Source organism: Zonotrichia albicollis, chromosome 4 (genome assembly GCF_047830755.1).
Source record: "Zonotrichia albicollis isolate bZonAlb1 chromosome 4, bZonAlb1.hap1, whole genome shotgun sequence".
In the NCBI taxonomy this organism is placed as follows: domain Eukaryota; kingdom Metazoa; phylum Chordata; class Aves; order Passeriformes; family Passerellidae; genus Zonotrichia; species Zonotrichia albicollis.
In genome coordinates, this window is record NC_133822.1 from 20,478,933 (window position 1) to 20,497,118 (window position 18,186).

The 18,186-nt window shown below is 38.3% G+C and overlaps 1 protein-coding gene across 1 annotated transcript; it reads right to left on the bottom strand.

Annotated features, from left to right (window-relative positions):
* Nucleotides 1–814: 814 nt before the first annotated feature.
* SPIC (Spi-C transcription factor) lies at nt 815–9,856 on the bottom strand. Its single transcript, XM_026790764.2, has 5 exons — nt 9,827–9,856; nt 9,114–9,207; nt 7,326–7,438; nt 6,288–6,396; nt 815–2,348 (listed from the first exon to the last, which is right to left on the bottom strand). The coding sequence occupies exons 1-5, from the start codon at nt 9,827–9,829 to the stop codon at nt 1,921–1,923; spliced, it is 747 nt and encodes a 248-aa protein (XP_026646565.1). The 5' UTR covers nt 9,830–9,856; the 3' UTR covers nt 815–1,920.
* Nucleotides 9,857–18,186: the final 8,330 nt, after the last annotated feature.

Genomic DNA, 18,186 nt, shown 5'->3' on the forward strand with positions numbered 1-18,186 from the left:
TTTAATATAACATATATAATGAAATAATAAATCAGCCTTCTGAAACATGGAGTCAAGGTTCTCATCTCTTCCCTCGTCCTGGGACCCCTGCAAACACCACCACACTCTAGTTCTGCCTCTTTCACAGAGTTTGTGAGGCTCTTGATGTAATTTCTTCTTGCAGGAGGCCTGAAGTCTAAATCAGAAAGATCAGCTTTATTTCTTGCTCATGCATCATATTGGCTGAGTCAGCTTCATTTTGGAGAAGACACTGACCACTGCCCAGGGCTTTGTGTCACCAAAGTGTCACAGCAATTCCTGCATCAGCCTCAGCTGGAACGGGGCAGGTGGTGCCTTCCAAAGGCTCAGTGCTGCTTCTGCCCCATCTGCAGCAGGGCTCTGCAGGAAAACGAAAAAACTAAACACGGTGGGGAAGGAAAAAACCCTAAAGGGACACTTTTAGAACACATGACCTGGAGGCCTGCAAGTGTCACAGTCCCGTGTGAAAAGCTGTCCACTGGTGCCATCTTGTGGGTCCAGAGCCACCCCCGTGCCACAGAGGCTGAGCTCACTGCATCGAGGTCCAACTCCCCCCTGGCTTAAAGCCTGGGTCTCTTTTAAGTGCTATTTAACCTGCTTCATATTTCTAAGAGCAAACATCCGTCCTCTTACCAAAGTACCAACCCTGAACCTTGATTTTTGCTCAGGCAGCATTGTGTTCTACGACATAAAATGACAACCCTGTACAAGTAAACAGGAATCACACAAAGGGCAACTATCAAAATCAACGAGTTTCATCAAACACATCAGCCCATCCCACCACTTATAGCTCTCCACAGAAATTATTTTTGTCTTTATTAATATCCAGGCCTACACACTGCAAAATGCAGAAGTTGGAACTGAAAGCAATTGAATGGAAATATTGCAGCACAAAAGACAACTCCTATGAAGATACAAGCTGATCAGGTAACAGAAGTGTGAGAAAAAGTAGATTTTTAGCTATTATCCTGACATAAGGGTCCACTGTTCTCTTTTCACCTAAATTTAGTTCTTCTTCCCCAGGAAGAAAGTGTAAAATTACTGAGCCTTTCAGCTACATTCCCATTTAGAAAAAGAGCTGGAGAAGTGAAATTTTATTTATAAAGTGATAACACCTAAAATAAATGGCAAAGCTATGTTTTTTAAGTCAGTACAGAACTGCTGGATAAAAGTGGATCTCCTCATATTAGTGGGGGAAGAACCCTACAAAACTTAATAAAAATTAATCAAAAGCACAAATCCTTTATTAACTCTTTTATGGTCCCACTGAATCCACTGCCAACAGTAAAATGTGCACCTGGCAATCCTAATACCACATGTCAGGATCTGTGCTAAGATATGTTAATTTAAGTGATTAAGGATTAACAACTTGGTCAACAGGTGCACCCTCATGTGGACTCTATCAGCCAGCCAGGCATTCACTCAGAAAATGTCCTTTTATAAAGAACATTGGTGAAAAAAGCAGACAGCAGCTTCATGCAGTTGGCAAATCTCTTCCCTTTCTAGCTTAGGGATGCATCAACCGTGGTACAACATCCCCTAAATTCTGATTGCAGATATGCATAAAACTTACAGTGAGTGTTGTCACAATGGGATCCTCAATGTCCACTCACAGACAAAAGCCTTGATCCTATCCTTGAATATATCAGCTTGAAACTGCAGTAATTCCTTTGACTAGCATCATGGAGAATAGAATGTGTTCTATAGCTGCTAGATTTCTTCAAGAGGCAATGACTGTATATCACTAACTTCAAAAGGAAAAAACTAGGCCAATATAATTTTTTACCCTTTCCTCTTCATGTGTTTGTATGATATCTTAAAGGAAAAGCTATGTACAGGGAAGAGTTTCTGTGCTGGAAAGCATTGCTGGATAACAAAGGCATGTTCATGAGACAGGCAAGTCTAGCTGTTAGCGTGCTGTAATGCATAACCATTGTTGTACATGTAATTATTGTAACTGGTCCAGTCATCTGCACACTGATATTCTTGATTAGACTGAATGTAGGGATGATAAATTGTTTCTTTTCCCAAGAAATAAGCTGGAGCAAGTCTCTTTAGAACAACAGCACTGAACTGGTATGTCAGCTTTCTACGGATCTTAATGATTTCCCCTGTTCTTCCATAATTCCTCAGTGCTCTGGCCATTTTCTGGTAAGTCATGATCTTGCGGTTCCCCTTTCTTTCTCCCCACAGTTCTGCAAGTTTCTCCTTGTTTTTGGAGACAAACTGGAAGACACCATTTGGCTTATCCACCCACTGGATGCAGTTTGCCATAGCTGGATCATAGAGCGACTCATGGAGGTATTCAAAGAGTCGAAGCTTTTTTCTACCTGTAAGAAATAAATCACAAAAGGTCTGAACTGAACTCGTGTGTCACTGTCATATTTTCTGAAAAATCCCTTTGCCAGGATTTCTTCTCCTGGGAAGATGAGAAGCCTCAGCTTCTCCTGTGTTTGCTGCTCTGGAATGTGGTCAGGAGATTGGTTATCCAAACTTGTGAATTTCTTTTACCTAATGACCAATCACCATCAGCTCTGTCGGACTCTGAGGAGTCAATCATAGGTTTTCATTATCATTCTTGTTAAGCCTGCTGTCTGTATCCTTCTCTTTCTTTAGTATAGTTTTAGTGTAGCATTCTTTAATATTATATAAATCATAAAATAATAAATCAGCCTTCTGAGAACATGGAGTCAGATTCTTCATCTCTCACCTCATCCTGGGGATCCTCACAAGCTCAACACTTGTGCTTGTTTTAAAAGATGAGCAGTTGTCTTTTTCCTGGAAAGGTCTTACAGACAAAAGCATAGCTAAATCTAGTAGATTGTCCCAAATTAAAAGATCACTATAAACTGTTCAGTGGAAAACCAGCATCAGGAATTTGATCACAGAGATTTGAGCAACACAGAATCGTGGGAAGGGACCCAGAAGGATCATGAATTCCAACTCTTAAGTGAATGGCTCATGCAGGGATCAAATCCACAACCTTGACATTATCATCACCACACTCTAATTCTGAACATATCTGTGGTGACAGAAGGGGATTTGGTCATCAGAGCTTCAAGAGAAGGTTATGTGGGGATCATGACAAATATCTGGTGACTTCACTGTGTGGTAGGTCTCAGAAGCATCAGTCTGCAGACACATGCTGTGCAGATGCACACTCAAGGAACACACAGTAGGAAATTACATCCTCAGAGAGGGCAGTAAAGAGGTTCTGGAGAGGCAGTCTGAATGTTTGAATAAATGGTTTCCCTGTTTATTCAAAACTCAGAGATTTTGAGATGATGGTTTTGTTGGATTTGTTTCAGGAATGTTTTGGTGATGCAAGGTAGTCTCTGATACAAGAAAGGGTTAGTGGGTGAGCAGGAAAAGCAGGTTAGTTTTTAACCAGAAACCTCATGTAATCAAGAAAGAGCTAGATCTTCTGGTAGTCTGTGATATTGTAAAAATCTGCAGAAGTGTCAGTTTGCATTCCCATGCAGAAAAGAACAAGCTTGGTACTAAAATATTTGCCTGTTAAATAAGTGCTTCTCTCCACAAGCTCAGTTCTCAAACTTCATTTTCCTAATGAGGCTTATTTAGTTTCACATAGATCTTGTGGATTCTACTCTATGAAGCGTTTCTAGTTCCCTTCCCAAAGCCAAGGGTGATCAAGAAGCTGCTGGAAGGAGGAAGAATTTAAGATTATCAGACAAAGAGGAACATTTTGCAGAAGAGAGAATCTGTGCAGAAGAACATCTTCCACTTTAACCAAAGTGGAAATAAGCAGCTGCACCTAAAGTTCATAAAGTCTTGTCTTGTGTGGCTATTTTAAACTAGGAACAGGGGAAAAGTGACAGTTGCTAAGGAACACTGAGGTCAAGCCAAGACATCTGTCAGGGATGACAGTAACTCTGTAGCTGGTGATAAGGAAAGAGGAGAGAAGTAACAGTCAGATTGGGAAGAAGAAGAGCCTGAAATCAGAGGTACTTTCCAAAAAATTAATAAAGTTTCATTATCTAAGTAGAAATTGGCCTGAGGCCAGAAGGACATATTCTAGTAGAAATACATAGAGATTAGTAAAAAGCTTAAAAGTAAACCTGTGAAGGACAGTGCCTTGTCACAGTGGGCACTTCTTAGGAGGTGACCCCCTTAGGTTCCCCCAACCTGAATTATCCTACAAACTTACGGTAGAACAAACAAGACCAAGGGAAAATCCAAGGACTACTGTGGACTAAATTTCTGCTGGAAAAGAATAGTGTAGCCATGTGTGCAGCAGCACTTGATTTAGTGCTGTTTGGCCTCTCAGCTCAGTGGTCATTTCTGCCCAAGTTTTTATTCCTAGACACATCACCTTTAGCTGATGTCTTTGTTAGAGAGGGCTAATTTGCTCTTATGTGTTTATGCAGCTGTGTTTGCAGAGCCCAGCTGTTATCCCCAAAGTGCTACACACCAGTCTGAGATGGGGTCAGTTATCAGATCTCTGTACTCTATCTCATTGCATAAGGCAGTGATGTTCATCTTCAGGCCCTAAACATCAGTCCAAGCCAGCAGGTGAGTCCCTGCAGGTTTCTTATGTGGTATTGGAGACAAGCAGGTTCCTCCAGAAGGTGTTTCAGAGCATCTGCATTAGATTTCAGCGCTGAATGGTCCTGAAGCCACCTAATTGTCTCAGGGAAAATGCATCCAATTCAATTCTGAAGTGCCTCTCTTGAGTGCCTCCACTCCTTGAGCATGAGCTCGGATCGTGGAATGGTTTTGTTGTGACTGAACTGGATTTTTTCAGAGGAAACCTATCTCAAAAGATACTTTCCAAAAGCATATCTACATCAGTGTACCCTTCAGAACTTGTGACCAGCCTAAAGATTGCCCTAAATAAAATTGTGTGAAACACTTTAAACACAGGATTTGGGCCCTCAGTGCTGATGTTTTTATCTACAGATCTATTCCTAAAAAGCCACTCTACTTGCTAGTGTACAGAAGATCTCTTATGTCTCAACAAGAAACTAGGTGGACTAAATTCATGCAGTACAGGGAAAATAGTCCCCAAATCACAGTTTCTGGCAGGAATATCACCATGGACCCAAAGAAATCTGTAAGAGGGCATAAAATGACCCCATAAGAATAGTTAATCACTCCAAATATGTGCAGGTTGTCTTCTGAAAAGGAAGATTTATGACAGTGTACAAGAAACAGCAAACAGGAAATGAAGTTTAACAGAGCAGTAATAACTGAAGGTCAAGTCAGATACTGACATGTAAAATTCCCAAATGCAAGCCTGGATAAGACTAGGAAAAGCAACATTTCTCTGTTTGAAAGGTATTCATTTGCAATGGTGAAATTCAGCAATCTGAAGTTGAAAACTGCAAAATAGATGGTGACTACTCTTCTCACCATCCCAAAGAATCTGTGGTAGCAATAGCAGTAATAGCAGTAGTAGTAGTAGTAGTAGCAGCTATTAAACAACAGAGACCACAGTGCTCAGCATCAATGGGCAGAGACACCTCCAAAAACTGACACCATGTGGTTAACACTGAGAAAAGGGGATTTCAAAAACCCAGCTAAATCAGGAAGCTACTTGAGAAGGCTTCATGGTCAAAAGTAGGTAGAACAGCTCAGAGCTGAAGCTGTGAAAATCTCATTCAGCAGCCACAGTGAGTCCCTTCCCGCCAAAAACCCAAATAATGAATGCAATAAAAAAATGAAGTACTGCAATGACAATGTCACATAACCAATTCTTTGCAAAATAGGTATCAGTTCAAGTAAACTCAACCAGAAGGAGCAGGAAAATAGCCATAAAATGCTATTTTGCCACTAGAAGTCACAAAAGCTGAAAGGTGATTTGAAAAGTAAACTAAGAAAGGCATAAAATCCAGCGTGCAAAAATATTCATGTATGTGAAAAACCTTTAAGAAAATTACTGCTTATTGGGCCACATGAAATAAAATATATGGTATAAATGGATAAAGATTTTATTGATAGCTAGATTTACTTATCTGCATCAGACTTCATCCTAAATGATGTGAAGTGAAACATATCTCTGGTTTCATTTTCCATGTGCTAAGCAATGGTGGAATAATTTAATAATAGATTTATCATTTTTTATAATCTTATAACATTTAGCAGATGGAATTTGAACGCTAGCAGTTGTATCCTTGTCACTAGTAAATGTTAATTTTTTTTTTCCTGTTGAAACTTTAAAAAAAGTCGGTAAAGGAGAAAGCATGATTTGCTAAGAGGATTTTTTAAGTAACACAAATTACACATCAATATATGATCTTTTTACAGACCTTTCCCTGCTTTTGGCTGGCCAGCAGCAGCATGCATCACTTGACTTTCTGGAGTATTCTGCAGTGTATGGTAGACAGTCTCATCTGCATAAAAATCCGCTGCACTGTTCTTCAAGAATTAAGACAACACAAAGTTACTAACAGAGTACATTCTCTGAATAAAAAAACAAACAACAAAACTTGTGGCAAATAATTGCCTGAAGCCTTCAAAATGCAACTTTTCATCGCCTCACCTATGGGAGGCTTTTCTCAGCCATGAAGGCACTCAGTGCAGTGTACCAGTAACACGCAGCACTAATTCTTGTCCAGGGCAAGAGCTGCCCACCAGAGGAGAAGCTGAGAGGGAAAACAGCACAACAGCATCACCCTGGACCTTCAACCCTGCTGCTGGAACCAGAGCAGAGCAGCTTCCAGAGCTAGGAAAATACAAGGGCCACCTCACAGTAGCCCCTACAGACTCTGTAGTTCCCATGCTGGGTTGTTGTTAATCTGCTGGGTGAAAATGAGCTTTTGTGGAATCTGCTTCCCTGAAATGATCTGCCCTGCAAAATTCATTTTCCATCACTCCTGGAGACCACACTCCCAATGCTTTTATATGGACTCTAATGGCTGAAGCTGTGCTCAGATAATGCTGGTCTTTCCAGAACTTTTAGAACAAACTGCTGTTGGAGAAATCAAAGTCATGGCTCTTTTTCACAGTGACAGAAGCCACATCAGTGTTGGAAGTTGCTGTTCTCTGCCTGTTCCCAGGTAATACAAAGAAGCCTTTTGTCCTCTAACTAATTCTCTAGTAGGTTTGCTTGTTAGCTGTCATGTTATGTGATGAAACCACAGAAAGCATCAGAAGCAAACTGCTGACTGCTGAAAAGACATTATTAATCACATTTTGCAAATATTTCCCAAGGCAGCTTCATCTGAATCATGCCTGGCCAGACCAAATTTCTGTTAGTGTTAGCATAATGATTTGTATCAGAAATCCCAAATGAGCAATCAGCCTTCCAGTTGTGTCTGACTGTTATTAGAGGTGAGCTCACTCACAATCACGTTTCTCCAGCTGTACCCTTGCTCCTCCACAGATGGTGCTGCACAGTAACTGGGGCTTGCTTGGAGGTGGTGGTGATGGTTGATCACAGCCAGGCAGTTTTTATAACCTGGGAATTAGGAGGGGGGAGCAAAAACCAAGTGAGTAATAAAGAGAGAAGAAGGAAAAGAGAAAAACACAACAGCAAATAATTTGACATGGTGCTGGGCCTGTCAAAAAGCATTTATCCTGTGGCTGTCTTCTAGATAATAAAGTGTCCAGAGCCAAGGTGTTCCACATCAGTAGGTTATCCAGCAAAATCTGTGCTGCTGCTGCTGATCACACCCTTGGGCTGGTTTTGTTAACCCGCACAAGCATGGAAAAATTGAAAGCAATTTTTTAAAGATAAAATGTCAGATATTTCATAGCATCATGAAGTTTTTTGGTTACTGGAGAACTGAGGGCCATGCAGACCACCAGACACAGGTGGTGGCTATCCAGTATGAGATGGAAAAGACATAGGTGGTGGTTATCCAACATGAATTGGATAAATATAGACTGTAATAATACACCTAGAAAGGAAAAGGGACTATCAGGCAGTTCTGCAGGCCATTAGTACAATGCAAGTCAGAGATTCCACTGGTGAATGAAGTAAAGGAACACCAGAAAATCTGCAGAGCCTGAAAGAATGACACAGAAGGAACCCAAGAACTTGTGATGCTTAAAGAAGCAGAGGAAAACACCAGACTAAAGACATTTGAAAAAATTACCCACTTCAAGTGGTCAGAAGAAGATATTGGAGGGTATGGGTACATCTGTTGCAATTGGAAATGTGGGTGCAGCTGGGGACAGACTAAACACTGCATTGCAGGGTTTAATAACTCCATCAGCCCTAACAACATATATAAGGAAGAATATTGCAAGTAATTAGATATAGTGAATCCTCCAGCATGTGTAAATTACCAGTGCAGTGGAGCCAAAAAATTGTTAACACCTGAAGATACAGCCCTACTGGTCTTATTTACATTTCATTTTATAGTAGATAATATGTAACTCAACTTCCTCATATGAAAGGCATTTCACACAAAAGACAGCAGATATTTTTTTTTCTGGGCATAGAGGGTTTGTGATGTAGCCTCCTATTCTCCTTTTCTTGCATTTCTGCTTACAGTATAAAAACAAAAGCACAAATTTTAAATTTTATAGTAATTTAGTTACCAAAACCTTGCCAGAGATGGAACAATTTACAGCTTCCTTGCATTGTAGGTTTTGTAAAGTATACAACGCTTGAAGTCAAGAAAAACAGTTTTCTATGAATTATCCAGACTCAAATGATCATTCCTGCATTAAAATATTTAGGGTTATTATTAGTGCACAAAAAATTAAATGAGGAAATTAATTTGACTTACTGGTCTTTTTTTTTTTTCCTTTTACACTGGTATTCATGGCATAGCAGAGGGCATTTTGAAGTTGAAACATTCAAACTGGGAAGAGGCTGTTGCACAGCAGTCATATATCCTCTGATAATAGGAAAAGTGAGCTCACTGCACCTGGGCTGCTGCTGGGAGGAGGGTAAAAGGGGCCATTCCAAGAGTTTCCCTGTGCTGTGACTTGGAGGATATTCCCCACACTGGGCAGTACTCATGGAGGGGTAAAAACTCTTCAAACAAATTTCCTCCTTTTCATCCTCACAAAACACCCCATTAATCCACTTTGGGCAACTTACTCCCCCACCTGTGTGTTTCAAGTGTGCTTTGCTGTAAGAAAGGAGCTGGGAAATGAAACAGAAGGAGGGTGTTTGTTACCTGGTGGGCACTGCATTTCTCTGTCAGAGTGCTGCTGCAGCACTTCTAGAGCATCCTCAAAAGCCTGGCCCAGCACGTCGTGGTCAGGAAAGCTCTGCAAGAACGTTTTGCTGTCAGGAACCAGAAAAAAACCAGGCTGGTTCTTGTCAATCATCCCATCCTATTTATTATCCTAAATAAGTACAGTGGTGCTGTAGAATACACATCCTCCTGGAACTGATCTCTGGCAGGCACCAAGGCATCGCCACAATCTTTTACTATTATGAGAAAGTTCTCTCTCCTTTGAGGTCAGTGAGACAATTCACACAGGCAGCATTATTCAACTCTGTCAAATGTTTCAATGTTCATTTCCTTAATTTGCAAAAGATGTTTACATAAAGGGTGTTACTGCTGCTAGAGAGTTTTATAGTCTGTAATACAGAGATGTTTGTATCACTTACATAACATTGTTTATCAAGCCAAAGGTATCTTTCAATAACATTGACATGGCAAAAAAAATTACACATAATTTCTGAAGCAGTTATTCAGAGAAAATGCTACACTGTGCCACTACAGGAAACCAAGTGTGCATTTTCAGAAAACTGTTCATTATCATTTTAGAACACCTTGTTGAAAAAAGCCAAAGACACCCTCAAATTTGAGTTTGACAGAGTCTTCTGCACCATATTTAAAACACTCAATAATGAAAGAGAATATAGGTGTTGTAGACTTACCATTATTTAGATATCAAGACTTGAATCCTGTTTAAAAGAACCAATATTTTAATATTGTTTGTTTCAAAACAAATCATAATTCTCTGAGCATAAATTAAAATAACTAAATGAAACAAATCAGTATTGTTTCCAGTTATCAGGTAAAATAATTTTAATAAAAGAGATAAAATGGATTTATTATTAGAAGCTGATATTCAAATTAAATTAAATCCTTGCGACACTGTATTTTTTAAAAATCTAGTTTTTAAAAATAAGTTTACAGTTTCATAAATGCTATAACTTTATAATATTATGCACACCATCACAAATACATTTTTAAAGACATTATATAGTGCAAATGTGTTATTGCAGACATCAAGTCTCAGTCAACCTAACTTCTAATTTGCCCAAGAAAATACTGACCTACATTAAATGCATGTGTTTGTCCCTTTCATTCACAGCCAGTTGAAACAAGTTTAGAGTTTTTTCTAATATAGATTAGCCTATGACTGTATAAGAACACACATAAACACTCAGACTAATTGTGAGTTATAAAGGCAAATTTGATTGCTTAATAAACAGTGTAAATAGACATATTTTCAGCCAGTTTAACATGAACAATATTACTCAGAAACATATCTTTAGTACCTCCTTTTCAATTTATATTTCTTAAAGAAAACAATAATCAGATGTTTTTGCCTTGCTGATTTTTTTCCCCATTATCATTTACATTATTATTTCAAAGCTGTAATCAAAATAATTGATATATTAGTATTTTACTCATTAAATACTTGATTATTGTGTATGATGTTTCAAAATACAAAGGAGACACAGGATACACAAATATTACTGAGGAAGAACTTCATCCAACACTAACTGTGAATGTTCTCAGCTGGGAATTTTGCCTCAGGTAAGTATGTTATGGGGTACAGTCAAAATTTGCATGAGTGTTTTTAAATCTTTACAACTATATGGTGGAATCCTAGAACTCAGTGAAATCAGGGATATTTCTCCCTGAGTACAGTGCAATAAGTATTTGAATCATCTGATCCAAATCTATTCTAAAACCAGAATGGACAATGTCAATCTGCAATGGTGGCCACAGATTCCTGGGGCACAGGGCTACAGAAATTAAAGACAGGAATCTGCTTTGTAACATATTTTCCCCATAATTTTAAGTAATTCACTTTCCCTAAAGTGATTTTTTTCTAACTCAGACTCCAAACTGATACCTTGACAGAACATCTACAGCCACCTCAATGCTTTGCAAAGTCTTAAATGCACAAGTATAGGCAAGGCACTTTTGAATGGTTCTATCACTTGCATCAATGAATTCGTACCAAAAAAGAAAAAGGCACACCTTTAGCAAGCTTAAAAAAAAAAAAAAAAAAAAAAAAAAAACAAACAAAAAACCTGGGCACTTACCTAGAAATTCAGTTCCACACACAAAACAAGAATCTGTCTGGTTTTGGAAATGAAAGAAAGACTGAGTTCCCACAGCAAAGGGCTGGCAAAGGGGCTGCATTAAATAGCTGATTTTGGGGAAGTGTTTTGTCTAGGGATTTTTTTGAGAGTATAGGTACAGTAAACTGCCAGCATGTCCCTTCATTCTGCACAAAAGAGGGTGATTTATACTGAAATAAATAAAATTAAATGTTTTAACAACTGTCCAAAACATGTGGGGTTTAAGCAAGGAGAGCTTTTGTCTATGACACCTTCTAATAAGTCTGTCACAGGTACTGTGGTAGGATGAATCTTGGGCAAAATTCCACATCCTTTATCTGTCCCACACAGGCTGCACTGGACTTTGAGCTTTTATCTGAACATTCTTGTTAGCCCAGTGTAAGGAGTGGACCAAACTAGACCTCGAAATAAAAGTTTGAAGGAATTTCAGAGTTCTGCTTCAAGGCTCATGTTTGTAGCTCATGCCCAGCATCCAGTACATTTTCAGACAAGCTGTAGTTGATGATCTGCCAAACACTTTCTGAGCAGCTCCAAGATATGCTGTTGCATCCTACAGGAACAAAACTCTGTGTATTTCAGCTCAGAGCTTCTTATTGCTGACAAAATCTAGTCTGTGCCATAGCTTTTTCCAGCCAAGTCTTTCAGAGGCACATTTTGCAGAATTTCCTTGGCATTTGCCACAAAACTGCTGTAAAATAGTAATTACCTCTTACATTAGTTATGTATATTTTCTCAACCAAGAACCTAGACAATAACTAGACTTGTTATTAAAGTTCTGTGAAAGCAGTTTGAAGCCACCAACCATTTCTGCTAGTTTCACATGCAAGCTGCCTTTTCAAAATTTGCACCAAAAAGTTTCAGGATATAGTTTTTAATGAAATACATTAATATATGTATGGTTTTTTTTTTGAAGTTCAGGTTCTATTTTGCATTGCTTTTCTGCTCTGACTTGGGCTGATAAAAGAAAATTAACTGGCAACCAGAGGGGACAAGGAGGGAATGTGACAAGGAGAGAAACAAGGGAATGAGGGAACAGCAAAGTCAGAGGACTTGAGGTGCTCCATAACTGAGCAGCCACAACACCAAAGAGATTGTGGCCCACAGAATGACCACAGTGGAGTAGAGAAAATTAGTAAGAAGGAAGCAGCAGTGGAAGAAAAGGGTGAGAAACAAGGATCAGCAGAGGGAAACCACAATGTCTTGACCCCAAACCCCTGTGCCACTCATTGCCTCACCAAAGGAACTGAGCATAACCTGTGGAGATAACAAGAGGGGAGGAGATGTGTCTGGAGTGCAGCTGAGCCTGGGAAAGGGGAAGGAAAAATACTTTAATGTTTATCTTCTTTGCTTCCCAATACCCAAATCAGCAACAAAATTTATTATATCAATAAGTTAAATTCCCAAAGTGCACAAGTGGTGAGAGTGGCTGCGTGCACTAAAGGAGGGTGAAGGTCAAGAGATGAAAACTCTTTTGGTGGTTTTACCACCACTAAAATGATCCATCTTCCCAAATCAAACTGCTCTATTGGAAAGTTCTTGTTTCATATGCGAGGCTACAGCAGAAGGTAGGCAGGTCAGCAAAAGGTTTGTTTTCAGAGGAAATGGGAGAGTGCCATACACGGCACAAACACACAGCATAGGAACAAGAGCATATTCTGACTTGTAGGGGAGCTTTAAACTCTGGATGGGAGGATGGATTCCAGATAAAAGTCTGAGGAAGAGAACTTACTCTTCACATCTTTATGTCTCAATTGATGTGCCTGATAAAAAAATCTGAGTATCTGTTAGAAACCACAACATCGAGCTCTTCTCCTGCCTCCATGTTTTAAAAATAAACTTCAAACAACAGAATTATTGTTTAAGTTTCAGAACTTTCTTCTATCTCTGCTTGGCATAAAGGATACCTCACAGTGATAGCACAGTAGAAGCATTTTCACATAAAACCCAGAAATAGTGTATTACAGCATTTGTCAGAGTTTGAGAAAGCATAAAGATTCTTGCATGAGTCATTGTTCAAATATAGAATAAAAAGAAGTCTTGCCCTTCCTAAAGGAATTTAAAACTTGAAATGGCAAATTTTCTCACTTGGCATTTGTGGATTTCTTGAAGTTTTTTGAACATCAGGCAATTTGCAACTGCCCAAATAGGCCCCTCAAAATAGAGGGCACTGCATAAAAAAAATATCCTGAATGTGACAGCCACAGAGCTTTTCTGTGTTTCCATACTTGTTCTGGCCCTTGTCAGATGCCTTTGCCCCTACTCTTCTGGCCAAGCAGCTCTGTAATAACCTTTGCCTTGAATCCTCATGGGTGTAGATTCACAATAATTACACCACCACAAATATTGTCTCCCTCAAAGTGGAAAAGTTGAGGGATCACTTGCCTGTGCTCACCTCCTGAATCTAACCATGCTGACCAGTGAACTTCAAAATCTTATGCTCCATTCAAGGCTCAGAAGAAACTGGAAAGTTTCTTGCAGCAAGGATGAAGCCTTTGCCCAATGCAGGAGACGCTTCTTCTTTTACATGTAGTGTGCAATAATAATCTAGGCATGAATATCTCACAGTGAATGAGCCTGCAGTCTGAACTTCAAATTAGTGGCCTCAGAAAATCCCTGAATTCAAATTCCTAGCCCTGGAATATGAAGAAAATTCTCATTCAAAAAAAAACCAACAAAACAACAAAACAACTACAATCAAACTGCCAAACAAAGACAAAAAAGGAAATAAATGCATCTTTTTACTAGCCTCAGTACTATTGTTTACCATGATTTTGGTCAGATAATTTAGAATACAATACATACAAAAATACCTCAAATAAAATGAAAGGGAAACATAAAAACAAACAAAAAAATCAATTGTGGCATCACATCATATTAGCAAATCAGATTACGAAACTGACTTTCAAAGTCTCCTATTTGTGTTGGAAAAGTTTAGTCTATACATTAAAAACCACATTTTTTTATTATTTCAAGTACCAAAAAATGAGGATATATCATAATTTCAAATTTCAAGGCCTCACTTGCCTTACACATAATTCTACAGATGAGAAACTCTCTACAATGCAAAATATAGACTTTTATTATAATTGGTGGAGTTATAGTGTTGTTTCCTTAGCTGGTGGAAATTGGTATAGAGCCACCAAAGGCAAAGAATCAGTGATGATTTCTGCAAACAGAGGTTGACACCATTATTATTTTCACTACAGTAAGGGGAAACATGCTGTGCCAGCATTAATGCTGCACATAATTCCCTGAATCCCTGATTTGTTTTACATTTTTGTCTACCTTATAAAGCATTGCAGTGGGTTACCAAAAGAATGTAATTTTGGCATTTTAATTCTCATAAGAGCTCTTTATAGTTATTTACGGGGCCTTATTTTTTGAAAGAGCTTTGCCCAAACATTACCTCCAAGTACATCTCATGTGTGAAGCTTTTTACCTTAAAATAGACAAGATATTGAAAATGTTTCACAAATTGAATTTTAAGCCTGAAATGAGAGATTATCTCCATCAGACTAATTTCCTTACCATTAAATATGAAACACTTGCATGTCCCATTGGAGGCCAACTCAATGAGGATTGTAAATTATGATCCAACATTAAGATTTATTTATTTGGCTAACTTTAGAGCTGTAATAGATTTCACTAAGAACCATTGAATAATTACAGTCATGAAATTAGACATTGGGATAAATTATTGCAGAGGTTAGGTCTAAGCATGGAATTACCTCTTCCAGGGCTTAAAAAGAGAAAATCAGCATGGAAGCTGAAGTTGCATGAGTGGGAAGATCAGTTTTTCAATGGAAAAACCACATCTAAAGGGCTTCCAGGGATTAAAAAGAGAAGATCAGCATGGAAGTTGAGGTTGCATGAGTGGCAAGATCAGCTTTTCAATGGAAAAACCACATCTAAAGCCCCCATCTTACAACCAGAATATTGGTCCAAATGCTCATGTCAGCAAGGCTTCTCAGGGAGCTTCTTCTTTGGCTTCATCTAACCAAAGGAAGTGAATTTCTGATGGGAAACTCCGTTGAGATAGAAAACCAGAAACCACAACAGAAGCAAAAGGAACTAATCACAAAAAGTGCATTGGGGAAAAATACAAGAACCAGCCCTAACTAAAAGAAGACTCTGAAGTGAAATATAAACAAGTAATTTTGATTCATTTACAGGTATAGTGAGTACTGTCAAATAGTGGGATAACAAAAAAAATAATCCTTCAGCAGAAAACTATCAGAGCAAGATGGGAATAATATGACAGCATTTCATAAAACTATCAATGAATAATGGGAAGAGTTCTACTCTAGATCTTTGCAACCTAAACCATTCTATTAATTGATGATTAGGTGAGCCTGGTAAAGGATAAAAGTGAAACCCCTTCCCTGAAAAAGAAAGCAGATAGAAAGAAGAACACAGTATTTAAATAACCCTTAATAGTGAAACTGGGGAAGCCAAATAGAAACTAACACTTTTCCAAGTAACTGAGCTATTTGTGGAAGAAACATGCTTTCAGATTTGAGAGGCACTTAGATCCCACAGGATTAATTCAACACTCCATTTCAATTCCATTCCCGCTAAACCATAAAGCTGAGAGTTGAAAAATGTTAAGTCTAGGTGTCAGAGCCTTTTCAGCTACAAAGAATGGAAGGAAGCAATTGTGTCTGCTTCTGGAAAAGCTGAAAAGAGAGACATATAATAACTGCTGTAGTATCTGCAGCCATTTAGAATTAAAGACATGAAGCAGACCTATAGAAGCAAACAGAATAAATGTAACAGAGTTCTAACGTTGTTAAGACAAGATACATCCCAGGTTCAGGCAGACAGAGCATATAAGCATCTATTGAAGCTCTGCATCTGTAGCTGTTGAACAGGAAAAAAAATCAACTTCCATCATTAAGCAGGCCCTAAATTTTATTTAAATCCTCTAGAAATTGCCAGCAATGGAGGAATATGCCCATAAGAAAAAGGGGTGGAATAAATCAACAGGCAAGCCCTAGATCCCCAAATTCATTGAGGATAGAAATAACAAGTCACTATTAATGAAAATACTGACATTATGCATTAAAAGAATACAACATGCTGTTTTTATTATAAGAATACAAGCTGACTTTCATCTGAAATGAAACGCAACAATCTGCAGCATTATAGTATAAGGCCTATGAAGTGTATTTATTTAATTTATAACTTCAAAATAGGCAGAAATTGTATGAGTATAAAATAAATAAATTTCCACTTAAAAGAGTGGGAAATGTTAAGTTTTCTGCACCATCTTTCACAGAAAAGGCACAATTTCATCAGAAGACCAAGAATTAGAAAAACCAACGTATATTGGCATTAACCTCCTCAAAATTAAAAAGAGAAAATATTTTGGGCCTTCAACCAAAAAATGAAATATTACATAGGAGTTTTTCTACAGCTATTCCTGCTGCAGGTATTTTGTATTAAATAATTATAAACAGGATACTATGGCAGGCTGGACCAAATTCTGCCACATGCAACAGGAAGATCAGCAGCCCTTCCCAAGCAGATCCATTGCACAGCAAATATGCTCCTGTTTTTTCTCTTAAAGAAAAATGTGGAATCACATTTTGACATCACCTCCGTGGAAGTTACTACCATACTACATGACTGGTACCACAAAGTTAAGAAAAGATTTAAGCATGCAACCACCAAAAGCAGAGCTGTTTGAGCCTCTGACTGAATCTCCATTTTCAGGGACAGATATATACATTTACTCCCACCAGAGAGTTGGACAGATATTTCTCACACAGTGCTGAGATGAAAAATATTAGTCAAGCCTTGAAGGCAGATCATCTAAAATGAAGGAAGCTGTAAATTTGTGAGGAAGATGGTAATAAATAGTTGTGAGAGGTAACCAGTTGACAAAGTTCACTTGGGAATGTAAAAATATATCAAATGCTCTTGAGTCAAAGTAGTTAGAATACAAAAACTATTAATAGCCATTCTTGGTGTTATAATTATCATATAACAAAAACCAAAACGAAACAAAAATCCAGCACATTCTGTCTTTGAAGGGGTAGAATAACATTGGATTTCTGCCAGAATTCTAGATTTTAAAAATACCCCTTAAGGAACTGCAGAGCAGTAAAGGAAATTCTAAAGAAATAGAATTCCTGTCACTACTAAACTCTGATGGTGACTGAAAAACAGCTGTGCCAAAAAATGGGGTTTTATGCTTTGATGAGGCAAACAGTGATGTGGGCATAAAGTGCTATGACTAGCAAATAATGCTTCCTATATTACCAGGAAAGTGCTGAAGAAGTACTTAGACTTTGGGGATTTTTACAAACTAATGTTAAAGAAATCCTGTATCTTGATGGTAAGGTAGGAGACATGTCAGTAAAACAACTTCCCGGCCTGGAACCTTTTTTGAAAGAGGATTTTCCAAAGCTGAGAGGTTTTTAATTTTTTAATTTTAAATTTCAAATGAAACTGTCATTTAACAATGGCTTCACACTCTTTTCCATTTCCGTTTCAGGTGCCTGCATTTTGAATTATCATTGAATTCACCAAAAAAAGCAAGAGCCCTGGCAGTTGCACCGTACCTTGTCTTAGGTATATCCTGAAAATGTCCTCCAAGGAATTCCCCCAAAACACATCTATGTGATCTCAGTAAGTTTAGCTCACTACTGTTTTATGGGATTTATCTGCTATAGGGAGATACAAAAGAACACTTAAAATAATTTTAAAATCAAGACAAGGAATCCTTGATAAGCTAAGGCTCCTGACTTTTTATTAAGCTGTTGGGCAGCCAAGTGCATGGTTCAGTCATACATAAAAATCTTCAATAAAGGCAGGAGAGGTTTTGATTTATAGAGACTTTTTTAAAGATCACTTCAAAGATATTTAGAGCAAGGGACCCAGTTCTAGAAAAAATTCAGCTATAATCTTAAATT